The 17,305-nt window shown below is 32.4% G+C and overlaps 1 protein-coding gene across 2 annotated transcripts in view; it reads left to right on the plus strand.

The window, feature by feature from the left end:
- The window catches only part of LOC142973220 (neuropeptide FF receptor 1-like), a 185,048-nt gene that overhangs the window by 6,358 nt on the left and 161,385 nt on the right, over positions 1–17,305 (plus strand). For both annotated transcript variants that reach the window (XM_076114855.1, XM_076114856.1), the window contains exon 2: positions 12,245–12,503. In XM_076114855.1, the coding sequence (XP_075970970.1) occupies positions 12,304–12,503 (200 nt within the window). In that variant the 5' untranslated portion in view covers positions 12,245–12,303. The remainder of the gene's footprint in view (positions 1–12,244; positions 12,504–17,305) is intronic.

The following is a 17,305-nucleotide window of genomic DNA, read 5'->3' on the forward strand; positions in this document are numbered from 1 at the left end:
AAGGTAGAACTGATTTGAAAAAAGTTGTTAGGTTGACGAATTATCTTAACAATCCAGAATCCAGTATAGGTTACAGTCATATTATTTTAAGAAAATCTTTTTGTTCAGCAATAGATTAAGGCCACTTCTAACTTACTCATATACAGAAGTGAAACGGGGGAAATTTGAGGTAGCTTATCAGATAGAATGTCAGCTGTTTTAAAAATCTTGATGTCACTATATCTAGCAGATATACATAGGTTATCCAAAACTTACTCATAAGCTTTCTTCTTTATCGTTTGATTAGTGGTCAACCTAGTGTCAAAAGTCTTTTAACCGCCCGAAGGTCTTTGACGTGGCTTAACGACTGTTATCGTAGTAGATAGAAACTGGAAACGCCATTAAAGAATCAGTGCAAAATTCGATATCAAGATAATATATTCTATCTAACAAATTATAAATGAAGTCACGTGCATACTTTATCATTACCAACGACGCTAAGTAAGCTTCTTAAAGCAAGGAACTTAAAGTCAACTTGCTCTAACTTGAACTTCCTAAAACTGAAACGTTCAGTCTAAGTTTATGACTGAACACTAACTTACAATGTTGGTTTTGGAAACTGAAAAAGGCAGCGAAGCTTGATACTTGCTTGAAGTTAATACAGCTTATGCACTGAATTTTATAATACATTATCCCGTGGTGTGATTTTTCTTTAACGAAGATTTTGTAAAAATGAAAATATGATTTTAAATTAAATACTTGATCACGAATGGTAAATCTAAAGGTAAAAGCTGAGGTATATGAAATACTTAAAAATAGCATCAAAACGTGTTATTACATAATTTAATAACCAAACGGTAACTTGAAATCGAATGATTTGTATCATCAATTATTTTTCCTTAATATTTTCGAATATATAAATCAGGGGCACGTAAGAGGAATAACTAATGTTAAACGGACCACAGAGCGAAGAGCATATTTTGATTTTGTGTTTGTATAACTGTACAATTTTGTGCTACTTTCACAAAAAATTGTTATACATATAAATAAATGTGCTAGCATGCTGAATGCTCAAACACAAATACCAACTAAAGCAAAACTGTATCTTTGAACTAATTTCTGCCATAGAACAGGCGGAAAGCCACAGTAAATGTCAAGTCGTAAGTTATATAAGTACATACATAAAATACGGAAGTCTAAAAGAAAATGGAAGTCGAAAGAGCTGGCTCAACTTTAATACGAATAGCGTAATGCAGAATTCTAGGCGAAAGATCGTGAGTTACATTCTAATGCTTTAAATTGTTATATTCAGTGCTCTAGTATATTTTGTTCTAAAGAACTGTAAGCTTAAGTGCCGAGGAACTATAAAACTGTGGTTTTATTTGTAGCTAGCAAGTTTAGTTTTATGTCCTTGTCTATTTTTAGCAGTGGTCATATGTTATGTCTCTTTTTAAGTTGTTTTACTGAGGTTCATAATTCGGATCCTTATTGCGATTCATAGCGTATTTATTAGATACACTTTTCAATTTATTATTTTACAGTATTTGTGGCACTTTCACTGAGTGCTGGAGTAGTTCAAATGTATTTATTTTTACTTTTACCCGAGGAAAAAAAGATCATTTTGTTTCGTTTTGTTCTGGGATTAGTTATACGTTTTATCCTATGTTTATATGCTTATAAAAGAAATTGTCACGATATCACCTTTTCAAAGAGGGAAAATAAAGTCTGAGTGTCTCGATTTCAAAGTTTTATTAGAATCTACAAGCGACCTAGATATTTCAACGTCAGTTGCATTCTAAACAGTCAAACAAGAAAACAGTCGAGCTTGCATTTGCCATTTCTCGATGAAATTGTTCCAGTAGTTTTGTGTGCTTCTAGGCATTTGAACTTATGAAACGTACGATGGTTTTACATCATATTAGAATAATCCCAAGCAAGCAAGTAATTTTTTTTAATCATATTATGCATACATTCAAAATATCATGCCCATTACACCCGAAGGCCTAGGTAGAGATATGAATATCTACCCCCATTTCGCCATTTACTATGTTATGTATTTATCGCGCACGATATCAAACTCTGAGTTATGTTTTAGAAACATTCTAATATAAATTAGACAATACGTATAGCCATTTGCTGGACTTGGGAATCGAATTCAAAGCCCATGATCAGTAGTCGAATCCAACCGATCGCGCCACAGAGGTAGTTATTATAATTAGTTACGAAATTTCAATTAAAAACTATTATACGCATATAATTAAAATATTACGCAAAGAAAATCTTCGTAAAGCTCAAGATACCTAGATGATATTATAATAACTACACGAAGCACGAACCTCACATTTTTACGAACTAATCCAGAGAAGTGAATGTAGAGATGTTGTAGATTACTTCTAAGAAGGTTCTAACACTAATCGTCACGTCTGATGTCGGATTCGCAGACCAATTAGATACACACACAGACAGTGTTATGATATTATTAGTAGTGTTGGTGTCAATGACTTTAAAACTTCGTACGAATAAAGTTGGTTGATAAATATTTAAGACGTGTGGTGAGGTAAACGGATGGAAGAAAAATTTATGTTTATTTTTGAAAATGGGGATTTGAAAAGCTGAGCTACAATACGGTAGAAAAAGTGTTTGATTATATTTTTTTCCTTTACAAGATAGTCAATCAACAATCAAGCATTAGCTTAACTTGTAGACTGAAAACTTTATTTCGATAACTTTGTGTTTTTATAAATTTTGCTAAAATAAAACTAAAATAGTTGACGTTTGGAAATTCTAGGCTAATTTGAACTTTTACAATTATTTATGACAAAAAAGGACTTTATAAAAGTGAAACGTGAGTTGAAAACAGTGGCCTAAATCAAACAATTTCTTTTGTGAACAACTTCGTGTGTGTAAAAACTTTGATACGACGCTAAATATAAATAAGCACGTTGTGGGAACTTTTAAATTGATTTTGGAAACCTTGAGAAGAATTTGAATTAGAGAATAAGTGAGGAAGATATTTCTGAGAAGAAATGAGGTCAATCTCTAGCATATTATGTAGATGAGGTCAAATACAAACGTGATGTGTAGATAAGATGGAAATAAGATATTAGATTGTGAGAATTAAAACTGAGCCGACATGGTAGGTATTAAAATATTTCAAAAAAGAAAATAGGTTTGTAGGGTTTATTTTTATTACTAACTCCAATCGCAAAATTTAACATTCTGAAAGGTGTACATTTTCAATTAGATTGTACGAAAAGTCAATAATTTACAAATTAATGTTTTAATGCACGGGTAAAAGTACAGTCAGTCAGTAAAAATATCTAAATACCTATTGTCACAATTTTAATCGTCCTTTTTTGTAAGAAAATATCAAATAAATTATTGGTATTATGTTATAGCTACTATATTACATCAAACTTAATAAATTACAGTAATTTTACTATTTTATTTTACTTTTTCCATTGATAAAAATGCCGTTGCAAAAGTGACCGTTTACATATATTTTTGCTTTTGACTGTACTTAAAATTAAAAAGATAAAATGACTTAAATATTTATACCAAGCCACACAACTTAGTTTTATTACAACTTCCCATATTGATTTCAAAGGGTGAATGACTGAAAATTACACCTGTGGCTGAACTTCAGTTGCTCTAGACCTTGAAAACTAATTTAGTAGAGCGATTAATCATGTTCTGTATACAGTATGATTTGATAGCGAAGATTGATATTAATCTATACTTTAATACGATCAAACGTGTTCTAATCTATTTGTAAAATAAATTATAGTGTACTAGCTGACCCGCGCAACTTCGCTTGCGTCACAAAAGAGAATGGGTCGTATGTTCCCCGTTTTTTACTGCTGTTCTGTTCCTATTGGTTGTAGCGTGATGATATGATATAACCTATAGCCTTCCTCGATAAATGGGCTATCTAACACCGAAATAATTTTTCAAATCGGACCAGAAGTTCCTGAGATTAGCGCGCTCAAACAAACAAACAAACAAACAATCAAACAATCAAACAATCAAACAATCAAACAATCAAACAATCAAACAATCAAACAAACAAACTCGTCAGCTTTATAATATTAGTATATATGTAGGTAGATTAGTATAGATTTATGTGTTTCTGAATAGTTTTACTAGTGATTTTGATTTACGATGTTCAGTTTATTAGTCATTTTCTTTTACTAGAAATGATGAATTTTTGATGTGTAAGCGTTTAAATGTCTTTTCGTTGTATGTGTTAAATATTAATTTACTAGAAACGAAGTTGGAATAATAAATGTCTATACTGTCGTGTGTATTAAATATAGTATGAATAAACTAACATATTTTATTTCTTTCATATAGTTTAGGCTCCGCTCGTGTCGTTTTGTTTATGATTGTAAATAGTCGTTTTATAAGATTAAGACCCAGTTTCACAATTTCTGGATATACCTTATCTTTCAAAAGTAGAAAGAAATTTGTATAAGTTATCATACACATCATTTCAGTACGAACTAGTCAGACGGCGGTGCTACTGCCCGTATATTTATCACTGAGTAAAAGTAATTTTCATCTTATTCCATCTTTATACATTTTTATGTGAATAAAAGAAAATTAAACAAACTTTCATCTCTTTAATACGTCCAAATCTGTACTAGTGTGTCAACAAGTATGTTATTTAGTCTAGTATTTTTTTTCGTTATGGATATAAAACTTAAGCATAAATATTAATATGTGTATTAAAATCTTTAGAACTTCATACATTATATTAATTAAGCAAAAAACGTTTCTTCGCCAATTTAGTTTCTTTACAACAAAAGACTTTCGTATATTATTTCAAGTAGTTTCTCTAAAAATAAATCAAACTTCGACAGTTAGAGGCCGTTTGGTTTGATGTACGGTGTATTATAATTTTATTAGTATAGCATTTTTACTTTCATCTTGAACCAGATGGTGTAATAACAATGTTATTGTTAACTATTAGCGTCTAGGAAGAGAATGGTTTGGATTAAAGTTTCTATGCAAAATTGGGAATATAGCTTGGATTTTGATAAGCCGGATATTTTTTAAAGAACATATCTAAAGACATCAATTCATAATAACATTACTGTTATGCTCAAAAGTGTAGGTAAGTGTATGAGACCACCGCGTTTCGCTATTAACAATATTAGTCCCATGTAATAGGATGTGAGCCTCTTGGCATATACTGGACACGCTACTAAACTCCGTAGAACTATTATGAATGGAATTACATAAGCTAGAAAATATATAAAGAGACCCTTGTACAGAAGTGGGACAGTAATGGGTTAAAAAATATTGTAAAAGACGAATAGGCCTTCGTCCAAGCTGGGATGCGAACGCAACATCACCTGGTGAGCATTTGAATACGGAACCGACCACGCCACAAGAATTTATTTCAAGCCATTCTTGTTTCAACGTCCAAACCTACTTTAAGCTAGTGTGGTGGGCTCGAAACATAGCCCCTCCCTCGTTCTGAATTAAGAGCTTTGTCCATCAGGGTGACAAAAATAAATTAATAGCGTAATAGATCCATGGACTTCCTCTTTCCAACAGAAGACTTTCTGTCCTTGTCTTCATCTTATGAAACTTAGATATAGATCTTATGTTAAAAGTACCTGTTACTTTTACAGTATATGAGCAATTTGCAATAAAAGTGAGAGAATGGAATATAGTAAATATTTTTGTTGTTTGTGCTCTACATTACGTACTGAAACCTTCATTGTAATTGAAAACTGTAACAATATGACTATATAAAATGACAAATGAAACATAAGGAACCAAATTGCGGTCATATACCACAAATAATGGTTCGGTTATCCATAAAACTTTATAGTACAGTATCGGGTTAGTCACGCCTTGAAGAAATTTTATAGAGGTCGGTTTATAGTTCCATATCAATGTACTAGATGTCGCTGTGCCAGACTTTATACTTCGTTATAATAGGTTTTGTTTCAACATCATAAATATTGTATTTAAGGCTGTGTGTGAAAACACTTAGGAAATTACCGGGAGTTTGTTTGCACGTGATGACGTCATAGGAGTTTTTCCAAAGTATTTTAGCCATTACTCTAAAATGTCAGGTTGAGTTTTTATGATCTAGTTTTTACGATACGGCTTTTCCCCCCCCTGTACAACTGCACTCATATTTGAGTATAATTCTGCTAGCTAAGTTAACTTCTACTCTATGAATAAGCTACTAAGCAAATTAAAATAATACGCAATTCGAAGCTTAACCTACTAGAAACTCTCCTATACTTCTTAAAGGGCTGAAATTACATTTAAATTATATATGTAATGATTGTCAAATAATACAATCTCATTACTCTCATGTCGATAAAAAAAACTAGCATAACGAGTTTTCGGTTAAAATTGACTTACTAAAAGCCTTGATTTATTTTAACTGTACAGTATATCTAGTATACAACTCTCGCTATATCCATTTATTTATTTTCCAACCCCTACATAAATGTATGAGCTGATTCGTTTCTGCAGCCGAATTTATTTTTAAAGCCGCACGCATTCCAACGATTTCGTTCAATGTTTTCCATTTTCCAAATAATAAATGGGAGTTTTTCATATATTTCTAGTTTTGTCTGCCATAGCAGATGCGAAATTTTATTTGATTTGCGTACAAGCGCTGCTATTGACATTTTGTTCATAAGAGACTCGATGCGTGGAGATCTGATTTATTTTGGTGAAATTGAAATTCAAATGGATGAAAGATGCTGCGTCAGACGTGAGTGGGACAATTGAATCTTAAGCTTTGTTTTTTTAGTATTTTTATATGAGTACCAAGAATATGATTGAGAACGAAAGTTGTGAAAGAGTTTAAAGACAAGACTATTTTCTTATAGGTTTGTTTGATCTTAAGCGGATGATAGATGTGCAAATAAGTACGCGAAATTAAAGCTCAACTATATTTTTCACCTGTGTGTTACCTTAAAGAAGACCATTAAGTACCTACATGTTTTAAATGTGATACACGGATGAAATAAGTCGTCGATCCACAAGTCCGCGTACTTACTCGCTCGTATATCACTCACTTTAGTATAACTTTACATTGAATCAATAGCAAGACGTCAATACAACATAAATGCAGTTATTTTTGTTACTTCGGAGATACCTGACAAAAACATACATTTTCCACATTTAACGACGCATGAGCAAAAAACCGTAAATATAAAAATAAAGAAATGTTGTTTACAAGATTACGGTTGACGGGTTCATAACCCTGAGGGTTCTAATGAAATGCCTACGAAAACATTTGCATGACACACCTTGATGCTATTAAATGTCACCTAAGCGTACCGGTATGCCGCAAGGGTCTATTCTCGGGCCTCATTTATTCTTACTTACGAAGCGTGAACATAAATAAACAGGTTTTTTCTGTTGATAAGGATGGTAGTAGAAGCGGGTAGAATGTTAGAACGGTATTTAGTATATATTATATTATTTACTTAATTTATTTTCTTGGCTTAGGTAGTATTTTCCAATAGTTGTAAGCTTACTAGTCCAATAAAAAATTATAAAGGTGTTAAATAGGTTCTAACAATATTTTTAAATTGTTATTTTTATATTATTTATTTAAATAATTAAAGTTTATTAAAGGGTCTCCTCCCTCATTACCGGAGGAGACATTTGCCCAGCAGTGGGACATTATTGGGTTTAATTTATTTTTATTCATTTAAATAATTAATAAATGAATCATAAAAAAATATACACGTTTTTTTTGTATATTATAATGTGTAACTGTACGGGGACTGCACTTAAAGCTATACAAAAATCTATCACAATACTAAAAGCTAGATAGAAAAATGCGAAAGAAAGAAAACAGTGCTTCAGCAGGACATAATACTGCTTAAAGCACTGAATCACTACTATAAAAATAGCCATTGTTACTGTACACACATAAAGAACATACTAAAGCTATTTACAACACAAACATGCCGTAAAAATGTAGTCTTATTCTCTACTAAATGTTTATTTCAAATGTTCCACCTTGTTAGAAATAAACTTATCTTTTCTCAAGTGACTGCGAATTTATGATTCAATTTAAACACCGGCGCAACCGAGGCGGTATTGCAAATGGCCGGGCTAACCTTTTTACAGAGAAATCCTTTTCATTTTATGCAGGATTTTCTTGATCCTTTGCATTTATATCTTCCTCGTCAGGTTATTCTCGTATTTCGGGGCTATTTTATGAGAAAGCTGACTTCCGTGCGTCATAGAGATTTTAGTGGCAAGAGATTTTTATGGTGCTTGAGTTAGTTGATTAAATGTGAGAAATTTCGGAGCATAAAATAGTGATGGTGCTTACAAAAAATCTGATTTTGAGAATCAAAAATGATGCTGATGTCGTGGCTTTAGTAAAAATTCAAGAATAATACTAATAACTAACCAACAAAAACCCCGTTTATTTAACCCGATGGTTGACTGAGAGAGAATGCCGCATTAACTCCATTAATCTATTCAATAGCGTTTAACCTTATATAAAATAACGCTATTGAATATCTAAACTACCGCTAAATGTACTTACTCAGATACCGGGCATTAGTCAGTTTATGTACCACTACTGTACATGAAGATTAAATAAATAAAAAACAATAATAAATTTAGTATTTCATTGAAATAATAAAACAAGATATCATTATAGTTATCCCAAATGCTCAAAACAATGATTGTGTTCTCGAAAGCTATTTATAACAGTCCGTTTACAATTATGAGACAAATATTTATGCGTTTACAAGTATTTATTAACATGCAAACACTATTTGCAGTTAAAATATCTTTGTTCTAGAGGTGTGAAGTCGGTCAACCTGGACTTGAGAAGCGTGTTGAACTTTGACCCAAAATCTCAAACTGACTCGAGATTTGTGCTAAGAAGTTGGATAAAAATAGTTTATAAAAGATGACTAAGAAATCTATTGCTAATAGAAAATATTATAGTGTAACTAGTACCTATCAAATAATAATATTTATATGGGCATCATCACGCATAATATGTTTTGTTGTTTAGCTTGCCGTCTTCGCGCAGATCACACCGGTCGTGGTCACAAGCTGATAGACCAGTACTGCGATTTTCTACAGTCGGTACTATCGAGAATCAAGAGGTTAATATTTAAAAAGTATTACGTCAAAATCAGTTTCGGCGGTGCTCGCTAAGGGCGTTGATGAGGTTTTTCTATAAAGGTCAAAAGATGTAGCGGCCGTCTACAGAATTAAAAAATCAATCGGCTGAAACATCAGGTAATCGAGATTAAATACAATTATTTTGCTAATTGCCCTACAATTTTGTTACAATAAAATGAAACGTAATAATTACAGATTTACGGTAGTGCGGTAAGTTTTTCGACAAAACAGTTTCAATTTGCGATTTAAAAGTAAATGTCAGTAACAGTGGACCATTTTTTGAAATATTTCGGTCAAGTGAATAGAATGAATTAGGGTGGACCTTAAGGGCGTGATGTAAATGTGAATGGCGGTCCGAAAGGCCGCACATGGTGTTCTCTGTATGGGACGCATTCTTTAAAAAGGTCAGGTATGACGGTGAATGTGGATTTAGCTATGGGTTTATGTGCTTGAGTTTTTGTGAGTAGCCGTAGCTATATGCTTGAACTATAGCCATAGATTGTGTAATTTGATTGTGATTGTGATAAATGTTTTGAGATGATTTGCTATTTTTAAAGACTGGAGATAAAATCTAGAATCTTATAAATTTATTTTTACAGTATTTACATAATACATATTTACTGCCTAAGCTAAAATTTATCAAGCTATATGATGACGAGAGAAACAACTGTCTTAATCTACGGATTAAGACAGTTGTTTCTTTCGTCGTAGACTGTAACTAAACATGAATTGGGATGTTGCTTGAGTTAAAATAGCTAGCCAACTGGTCAAGCTGTATGATGTTAAAAAAGAACTACTGTCTTGAAATGATTGGTAAGCGATTGATTAAAGGATGTTTATGTTTTATTTATTGAAATGCTTTACGTGTAGAACAACGCACGAGTAGGTACTTTATTTGCGGCAAAATAAAAGTTAATTCTTTGTGATAAAGATTCAATAATATTACAGTAGTACTCGCTCAATGTCACAATATTGCGTGATTTTTTTCTTTTTTCTTAAAAAGACAACTCCCGCACTAAGAATTACTCTTGTGTCGCGGGGACTTTTACAAACATACAAACAACGGACACAAAGCACAACCAGACACGAAGCAATTATTTGTGGATCGCACAAATAATTGCTCCGTGTGGGAATCGAACCCACGACCTCCCGTTGCAGTGGTATCGGCGTGGCGACCTAAACCACTGCGCCACGGAGGAGTCATTTACAACAAAAGGTAATAAGTGCAGTAATGAAACGCCTTTCTATTGTGAGCTTGATTGAGTAGCTTATAAGTATCCACCGGTACAAGTAAATTGAACCCAATTCTATCCATCTGCTAGGGCTCCTTGCAGTAATGGGAGAGAGCTTAGAACTTGAATCCACCACGCTGACAAAGTGACCAAGTGCAACTAGAAGCAATGCAAATTTTATCCAAAATTGCTACGTCGTGATTTAAGACGCGAGTTCACATCTTATGTATCTGTATATTGATGCAAATAATTTTTGAAAATTAATGAAATTATGCCTATTATGCATGAAAAAAGCATGTTCACGGTAATTCACGTATAATACATATGTTTGGGCCTATATGTATGCATTTATACGAATATACATTACCATGAATGGAAAACACCGTTAAACTTTGTATCGAAGCCCAAAGGTTTTCCAACAAAAAACTTAATTACTCTCCCCAAATCAAATCAATGGGGATGTGAGGAATCTTTTCGAGTGGTAATTTCATTTACAACCATGGTTTGACCTAAATGACTTCTCGGAACGCAATGCTCATTTTGTGAAAAAGCCATGGGAATTTTGCCGATAATGTATGAATTCAATATAATATAATTATAATTTTTAGTTATTGAATTGTGGTGTTTAATAAATAATAACATGTTATACATAACTTAAATTAAATCAATTGAAAAATCTCATAATTTTGAAAAAGAAAATGTACGCAATCAGTTTTTAACGTTTTCCCCACATCACTCATCTACCTTTACATAAAAAACCAATAACACCGAATGTAATGTATTTTACTGAATGGCAATCATAACTGCGGTCAGCAAGTTGTAAAAATGATTACGTGTTCTTTGATGTAGCCACCAATGTTTATTTTAATTAATATCTGTATAAAAATGATACAATTTAAATATTTTGTACGAATTAATTACAGTGCAATTAATTTTGATCAAAACAAGAAGAAGAGAAAAGATTTAAGCACGCACTCCGTTAATAACATTTTCTCAAGAAGTAATTTCAGAAAAAATATTTCGTCATAACATAATAAAAAATCGTAATTACTCTTCATTTTATAGATTCGAATTTTCAAAGTCTTAATTTTAGCAAACAGCTATTAGTTACTGCTAAGGACCGAACTTTACTATAAATCATTCCAAAGTTTTAAATTGAGGCCAACAGATGGCGTTGCACTAACAGAAAGTAACTAGCTAAATATAATTTGTCACCCTGAACAGTTCTAAGAATGCAAGTACGATATTTTATCTTTTTATATATGTATTAGTATTCACAAACAAAACTATCTTCTGAGTACTTCAATTTCCAAGGGTCTTTCAATAGGCATCAAAGGATAACCCTTGGGTATCCACTCGATTCAAGTGTATACGTGCATTTCTTTACGTTAGATACAGCACATTAAAATAGAAAATATTTGCTTTGCCAGTTGGTAGAGTGGGCTTCAAAGATTCATGCCTTTTTACATCGTGTATGTAGTAAGTTTATTGATTCCCGTTATTCGTTTATTTTTATGTGTTTTGGGAATTGATAAAACTATATGCTTTCTTTTTCAATACACGTTAACAAATAGAATAATTTTGTAGTGTAAAATAAAATGTACATTAAAAACTTTTACATTCAAAGCCAATATTATGATTAAGCTAGTTTTAAAATATATTTTGACGATACTAAAAATGAAACGTTAAAAATATCCGAATTTATTTCCAGAATCCACAATCACGTTTATTACGTTAGCAACTGCACCGTAACGATTATATAAAAGCAAAAACAAAATAAACTACCAATTTTATCTGCATACGTTTTATCCGAACACCCAATAAACAAACCATTAGTTACCTCAAAGCGGCCATTAAAGAAATCGGTAATACAACTACTTTTATTTACATTACAGACCAAAAATGCTTCAGCGTGCAGCGCCATCTAGTGACTACACTTAAAAACTTTTTGAAGATGTCTTTGAAGAAGTTTAATGGGTCTTTGGACCCTGGGTGGAATGAGACTGACATGTGGGGTGTTCCTGCCTTAGATTTGGATGTGTTTTACAGTCCTGATGTGGTTATAATAGTGATGTATGTGGTGGTACTGACTGCTTCATTGTCGGCTAATACGCTGCTGATATTCATCGTGATTAAGTTCCAGTATATGAGGAGGTGAGTTTAGATTATAGTATTTTGAACTGTTATGCTTTTGTGTGATTTTTAAATATGAATGGTAAATTATTGTTTATGCGACGGCGGATGTTGTTATACAGTAATATACCACTTATTTATGATGAAAAAAATATTTTTGCAATTCATCTTTTTTTTTTTTTTTTTTTCTTATATTCATGCTTACCTAATGATAATTATAATAAACTAAGGTCGTCGAACTACGTTTTCTGGGTGTGTCACCAAATAACACTTTAATTTAATTCTACAATTTAATTAAAAATTTATTTAATTACTACTTACTTAACTAATTAAAATTTACAAGGGTTCGTCGAGTATTTTTTACTTTCACACAAGTTATGCTCTAAGAATAATTATTCTATACACATTTATGTATATAGCCCTGAAAAGGGTTGAATTTTTAAACAAAATTAGCCTCTAAAGTTTTATTAAAACAGTAGCTGGGTTTATTTAAAACTTTGACAAAAAACCCTTTCTGTATTTAAAACGTAACGTGAAAGTATTTTAAAGCCGAAGTTGTAGAACATATTTTTTTCATGATGTTGTAAGCTAGTATGTTATTTTAAAAACTTTATATTGTAAAATGTTGACGATAATTTTATTTTTGTTTTATTTTCTCTTTTCATATGTTACTACTTTGTTTTGGCTAACCAAGTGCGGTGAGGTACTTAAAGTTAATGCTATAAACAAGAAATCATATTACGTATCACGAATTTATATCCTGTTAATAATGTTAAGGGCAATGGGAAATTATAATGCACAATTTTTTTTAGGAACGTTAAATTCCTAATGTGTTTAATAAATATTCCTTTACAGCGCGTTTAAATTTTACCAAGGGCTCGTTTTAACATTATGAAACCGTTTTAACTACTAATGAGAACCATCATAGTACAACTACTTACTCTTTTCAGTACCATAAATAACTGCTGAAAGTTTCCCGTATCGTTCAATTACCGTGATTTGCGAACCTTTCATCAAATCCCGATAGATCGAGTTGTTCGAACCAAAAGTTTCGCAATCAATTACTAGTACATCAATTATGTGTGCAATTTGAATGCGTTTTAGTTGGAGTCAATTTCCATTGGCAGCCTAAATAGCTGCAGTTTTGAATAACGCTTTTACAAGTACTGTATAAACTGTAAACATTTAAATGTCAATTCGATAGCACTGACTATAGTAAATTGCGCTTCTGGTAATAAAATAACATATTGTTTTTGACACTAATCATTAGTCGGGTCCTGACTGAGCGAGCAGCCTCGCGAGGTAATATCTGGGTATCCTTTCTTTCTGATCAAAATGAGCGGGATCGAGATATTGTCTCGCGAGGCTGCTCCCTCAGTCAGGACCCGGCTATTGGTCAGCGAAAAAATAGTTTTAAAGGTGAAAAAAGTATGTTCTACGTTTTGTAAATCTTGAATTCATACACAAGATTTCTTTACATAAAACCGATTTTTAAAGTGCAAATAAAAAGGTGGAAAACACGCTAAACCTTTTGCAAATTAGCGCCTTTCTGAGTAGGACGCAAGCTAATTTACAAGATGATATAAAAATATCCAGTGTTCAGTTTATATTATCTTTAAAATATACCTTTTGACTAGCACTAAAGGGATGAATGAACCTTTAATCTAAAATCAGATATTGACATATTTCATGAAAGTCCCTTTCCACAAATAACTCAATTGTTTCTAAATCAAATTGAAGAGGGCCTGTTGATTTTAATTATAAATCCGAGGTGTTTTGAGTTAGGTATTACAGATTAAATTAAGCAGCTCTGACTAAAATAATTAATTAAAATTTTGATCTCTCGTTTTGACAACGTTGATTTTCTTAAAGCGATAGTGACTTGTTAATGTTAATTTAAGTTTTGGATTGACTACGTTTTCTCAGTTTTATTTATATCCATAGCGGCGTCAAAAGGTTAGAAAAATGATAACTGGCTCTCAGCACCGTATGTCTGTATGTATGTACAAACCATATACAGCATTTTTTGCCCCCTCATAATTAAAAAATCCTTTAACATAAACAGCAGTGAAGATTGTCAATTCGATTGATCATAGCCCTCTGGTTCGAAGTTTTTTTTTAATAATTTATAGATATATACTGTACATACAAACATAATACCGTAGGTACCTACCGGTAATGACCTTCATTCATTGATTAATTTTCTGTAAATAAAGTGCAAGTGACTATGACCGCTCATTACGTACTGAGGCTTAATACAACAATGTGACTGGTAGATCACAAAGAGTCAGAGTAGAGGGGCATGAGAGCAGCAGTGCTGCCTGCACGTTCGGGGTACCTCAAGGCAGTACACTGGGACCTACTTTATTTATTATTTACATCAATGACCTTTGCAATAGTGCCCTGCCTAACATGGATGTTTTCTGACGACACTGTTTTATTATTCCATGATAAAACCTGGGAAAGAACAGTAGAAACTGCTGAAGCTGGTCTGGCAAAAGTAACCACCTGGTTAGAAAATAGCTTACTGTCTCTCAACTCATCCAAAACAAAATATTTATGCTTCAACAGATCACCTAAAACCAACCCTAACTCTAACATCACGCTCACTCTTCATATGTACCCTTGCAATCGCATCGATGACCGTAGTTCTTGTACATGCGAAACCTTATCCCAAGTATCTTCTATAAGATACCTTGGTATCATCATAGACGAAAGATTAGATTGGAAACAACATATAATAAGTTTAAGTTCCAGAATAAGAAAACTGATATATATTTTTAAAAATCTCCGACCTATAGCAAAATTCAAACCTATTTAGCGCTTTGTGCTTGCCTTATTAGATATTGTATCACCGCTTGGGGTGGTGCAGGTAAAAGTCACCTCATTATGCTTGAGAGGGCCCAACGTTCAGTATTGAAAGTTCTCATGTTTCTGCCATACAGATACAATACCACAAATCTATATGAAAAAGCAGGGGTTTTGTCAGTTAGAAAAACATTTATATTTGAAATTTTACGTAGATACCACAGCAAAATTGTACCCACACTACCAGAATCTTCAAAGCGTTTAGACCGTTGCCCAGTACCTAGAGTACAAACGACAATAGCCCAGAGACACTTTAATACAATAGCACCCAATATCTATAACCGCTTTAATATGAAGCATAAGGTTAAAAACCTTACAAATAGTTTTTTTTTTAAATCTCTTATATCATGGCTTAAAGATTTTGATTATGAGGCTACTGAAAACTTAATTGTTAATTTACATACTAGAATACGTGAATAAAACACAAACAAGTGATACGCACGCACACACACACACACACACACACACAATAATACACACACACACTAACACAAACACATACACACAAACACTAACGCACACACACACACAAACATTAACACACTTAGATATAATTAGAATAAGAAATGCAAAAGATTGTATATCGTATAATAATAAAACTGATCTCACTTAATTTTAAAATATTATTTTAATTGTAATGGTCTAGGAGTGAGAGAGCCTGGAGAACTGTAACACAGGGCTACCCTAGTACAGGCTCCAAGTCTCTCAAAGGTTTATTTTCTGTTGTATATATTCATTGTAACACTGAAAAATTGTACTTACCTTTGAAGAGAAATAAATATTTTTTATTATTATTATTTTATTATTTTTTTTATTATTAATGTTTTAGGCATAGGCCGTGATTTTAATTCTTGTCCATAGCCTTGTCTAAAAAGGGTTTCATCATGAGAATTTTCATCGATATTCCTAGTATTGTTGTAGCCCACAGCGGCAAGTAATGTTTATCTCATGACCTACCTAACTTATTACATTGTTCGCCGTTTATAACATTCAATATGTAATCCTATACGATATTATTATGATAAGGAATGAGTATAAACTGTCCCCAAAAACAGTTAATCATGGTACTGATACGTCATAATATTTATGACACGATTAAAGCACTGATTAGATGTTATTGATGGGTTTTCACAAATTACTACTATTTTTTGTAGTGCTAGTTTTTCCTTAAAGGAGAAGCAAGAATATTTCGGTGCGTATGAGTTGATTTATTTTAGACTTCCGCGTTTAAACTAACCTTAGGACTTTAGTACTGCTAACTAAAGACTTATAGATAGATATTCCTCAGTTGTTTTCTGGATACGTTATCAAAATCCTTAGGGCTACTCTTTAGGGTATTTCATAAAATAACCAAGCGCGTTATCAATCTACGAGCTGCAATATTAAGAATATGGCGAGAGAAAATGAGCCAATCTTTTATTCTACCTAACTTATGGGAAAACCTGAGGCCAAAAGTAGTCAATCTTTTCACTGTTTACATTGACATAAAAGTTACAACTTGCAAATAGAAATCCACAAAAGTGCCGGTTTTACTACTTTGTAGGTAAGTAGTAAAATTGAATAATAAAATACAAAGTGCAAGCAAAGCATAAAATTCCAAAGTTTCTACACAAAACTAGAGTAAGCACACATTCATGATGAAGGGTAGGGAAGGGTTTTAAATAAAAGTTAACTTTTAAGGTTGTAACTTTAATCCGCATCAGCATAACTTACAAATTTCCTTAAAAACTAACGTTTCAAGGTCTATAAAATTTAAAGCAAGTTAATTAGGAATGTTTTTATTTAAAGACATCCTTCGCACTAATAATTGCTCTTGTGTTGCGGGGACTTTTAGAAACATACAAACAACGGATACAGAATGTAACCTGACCCGGAAAAATTGCTAGTAGATCGCCCAAATTCTGTGTGGCAATCGAACCCACGAACCCCCAAGGCAATAGCGACTAAAACCAATG

Source organism: Anticarsia gemmatalis, chromosome 5 (genome assembly GCF_050436995.1).
Source record: "Anticarsia gemmatalis isolate Benzon Research Colony breed Stoneville strain chromosome 5, ilAntGemm2 primary, whole genome shotgun sequence".
NCBI lineage: Eukaryota > Metazoa > Arthropoda > Insecta > Lepidoptera > Erebidae > Anticarsia > Anticarsia gemmatalis.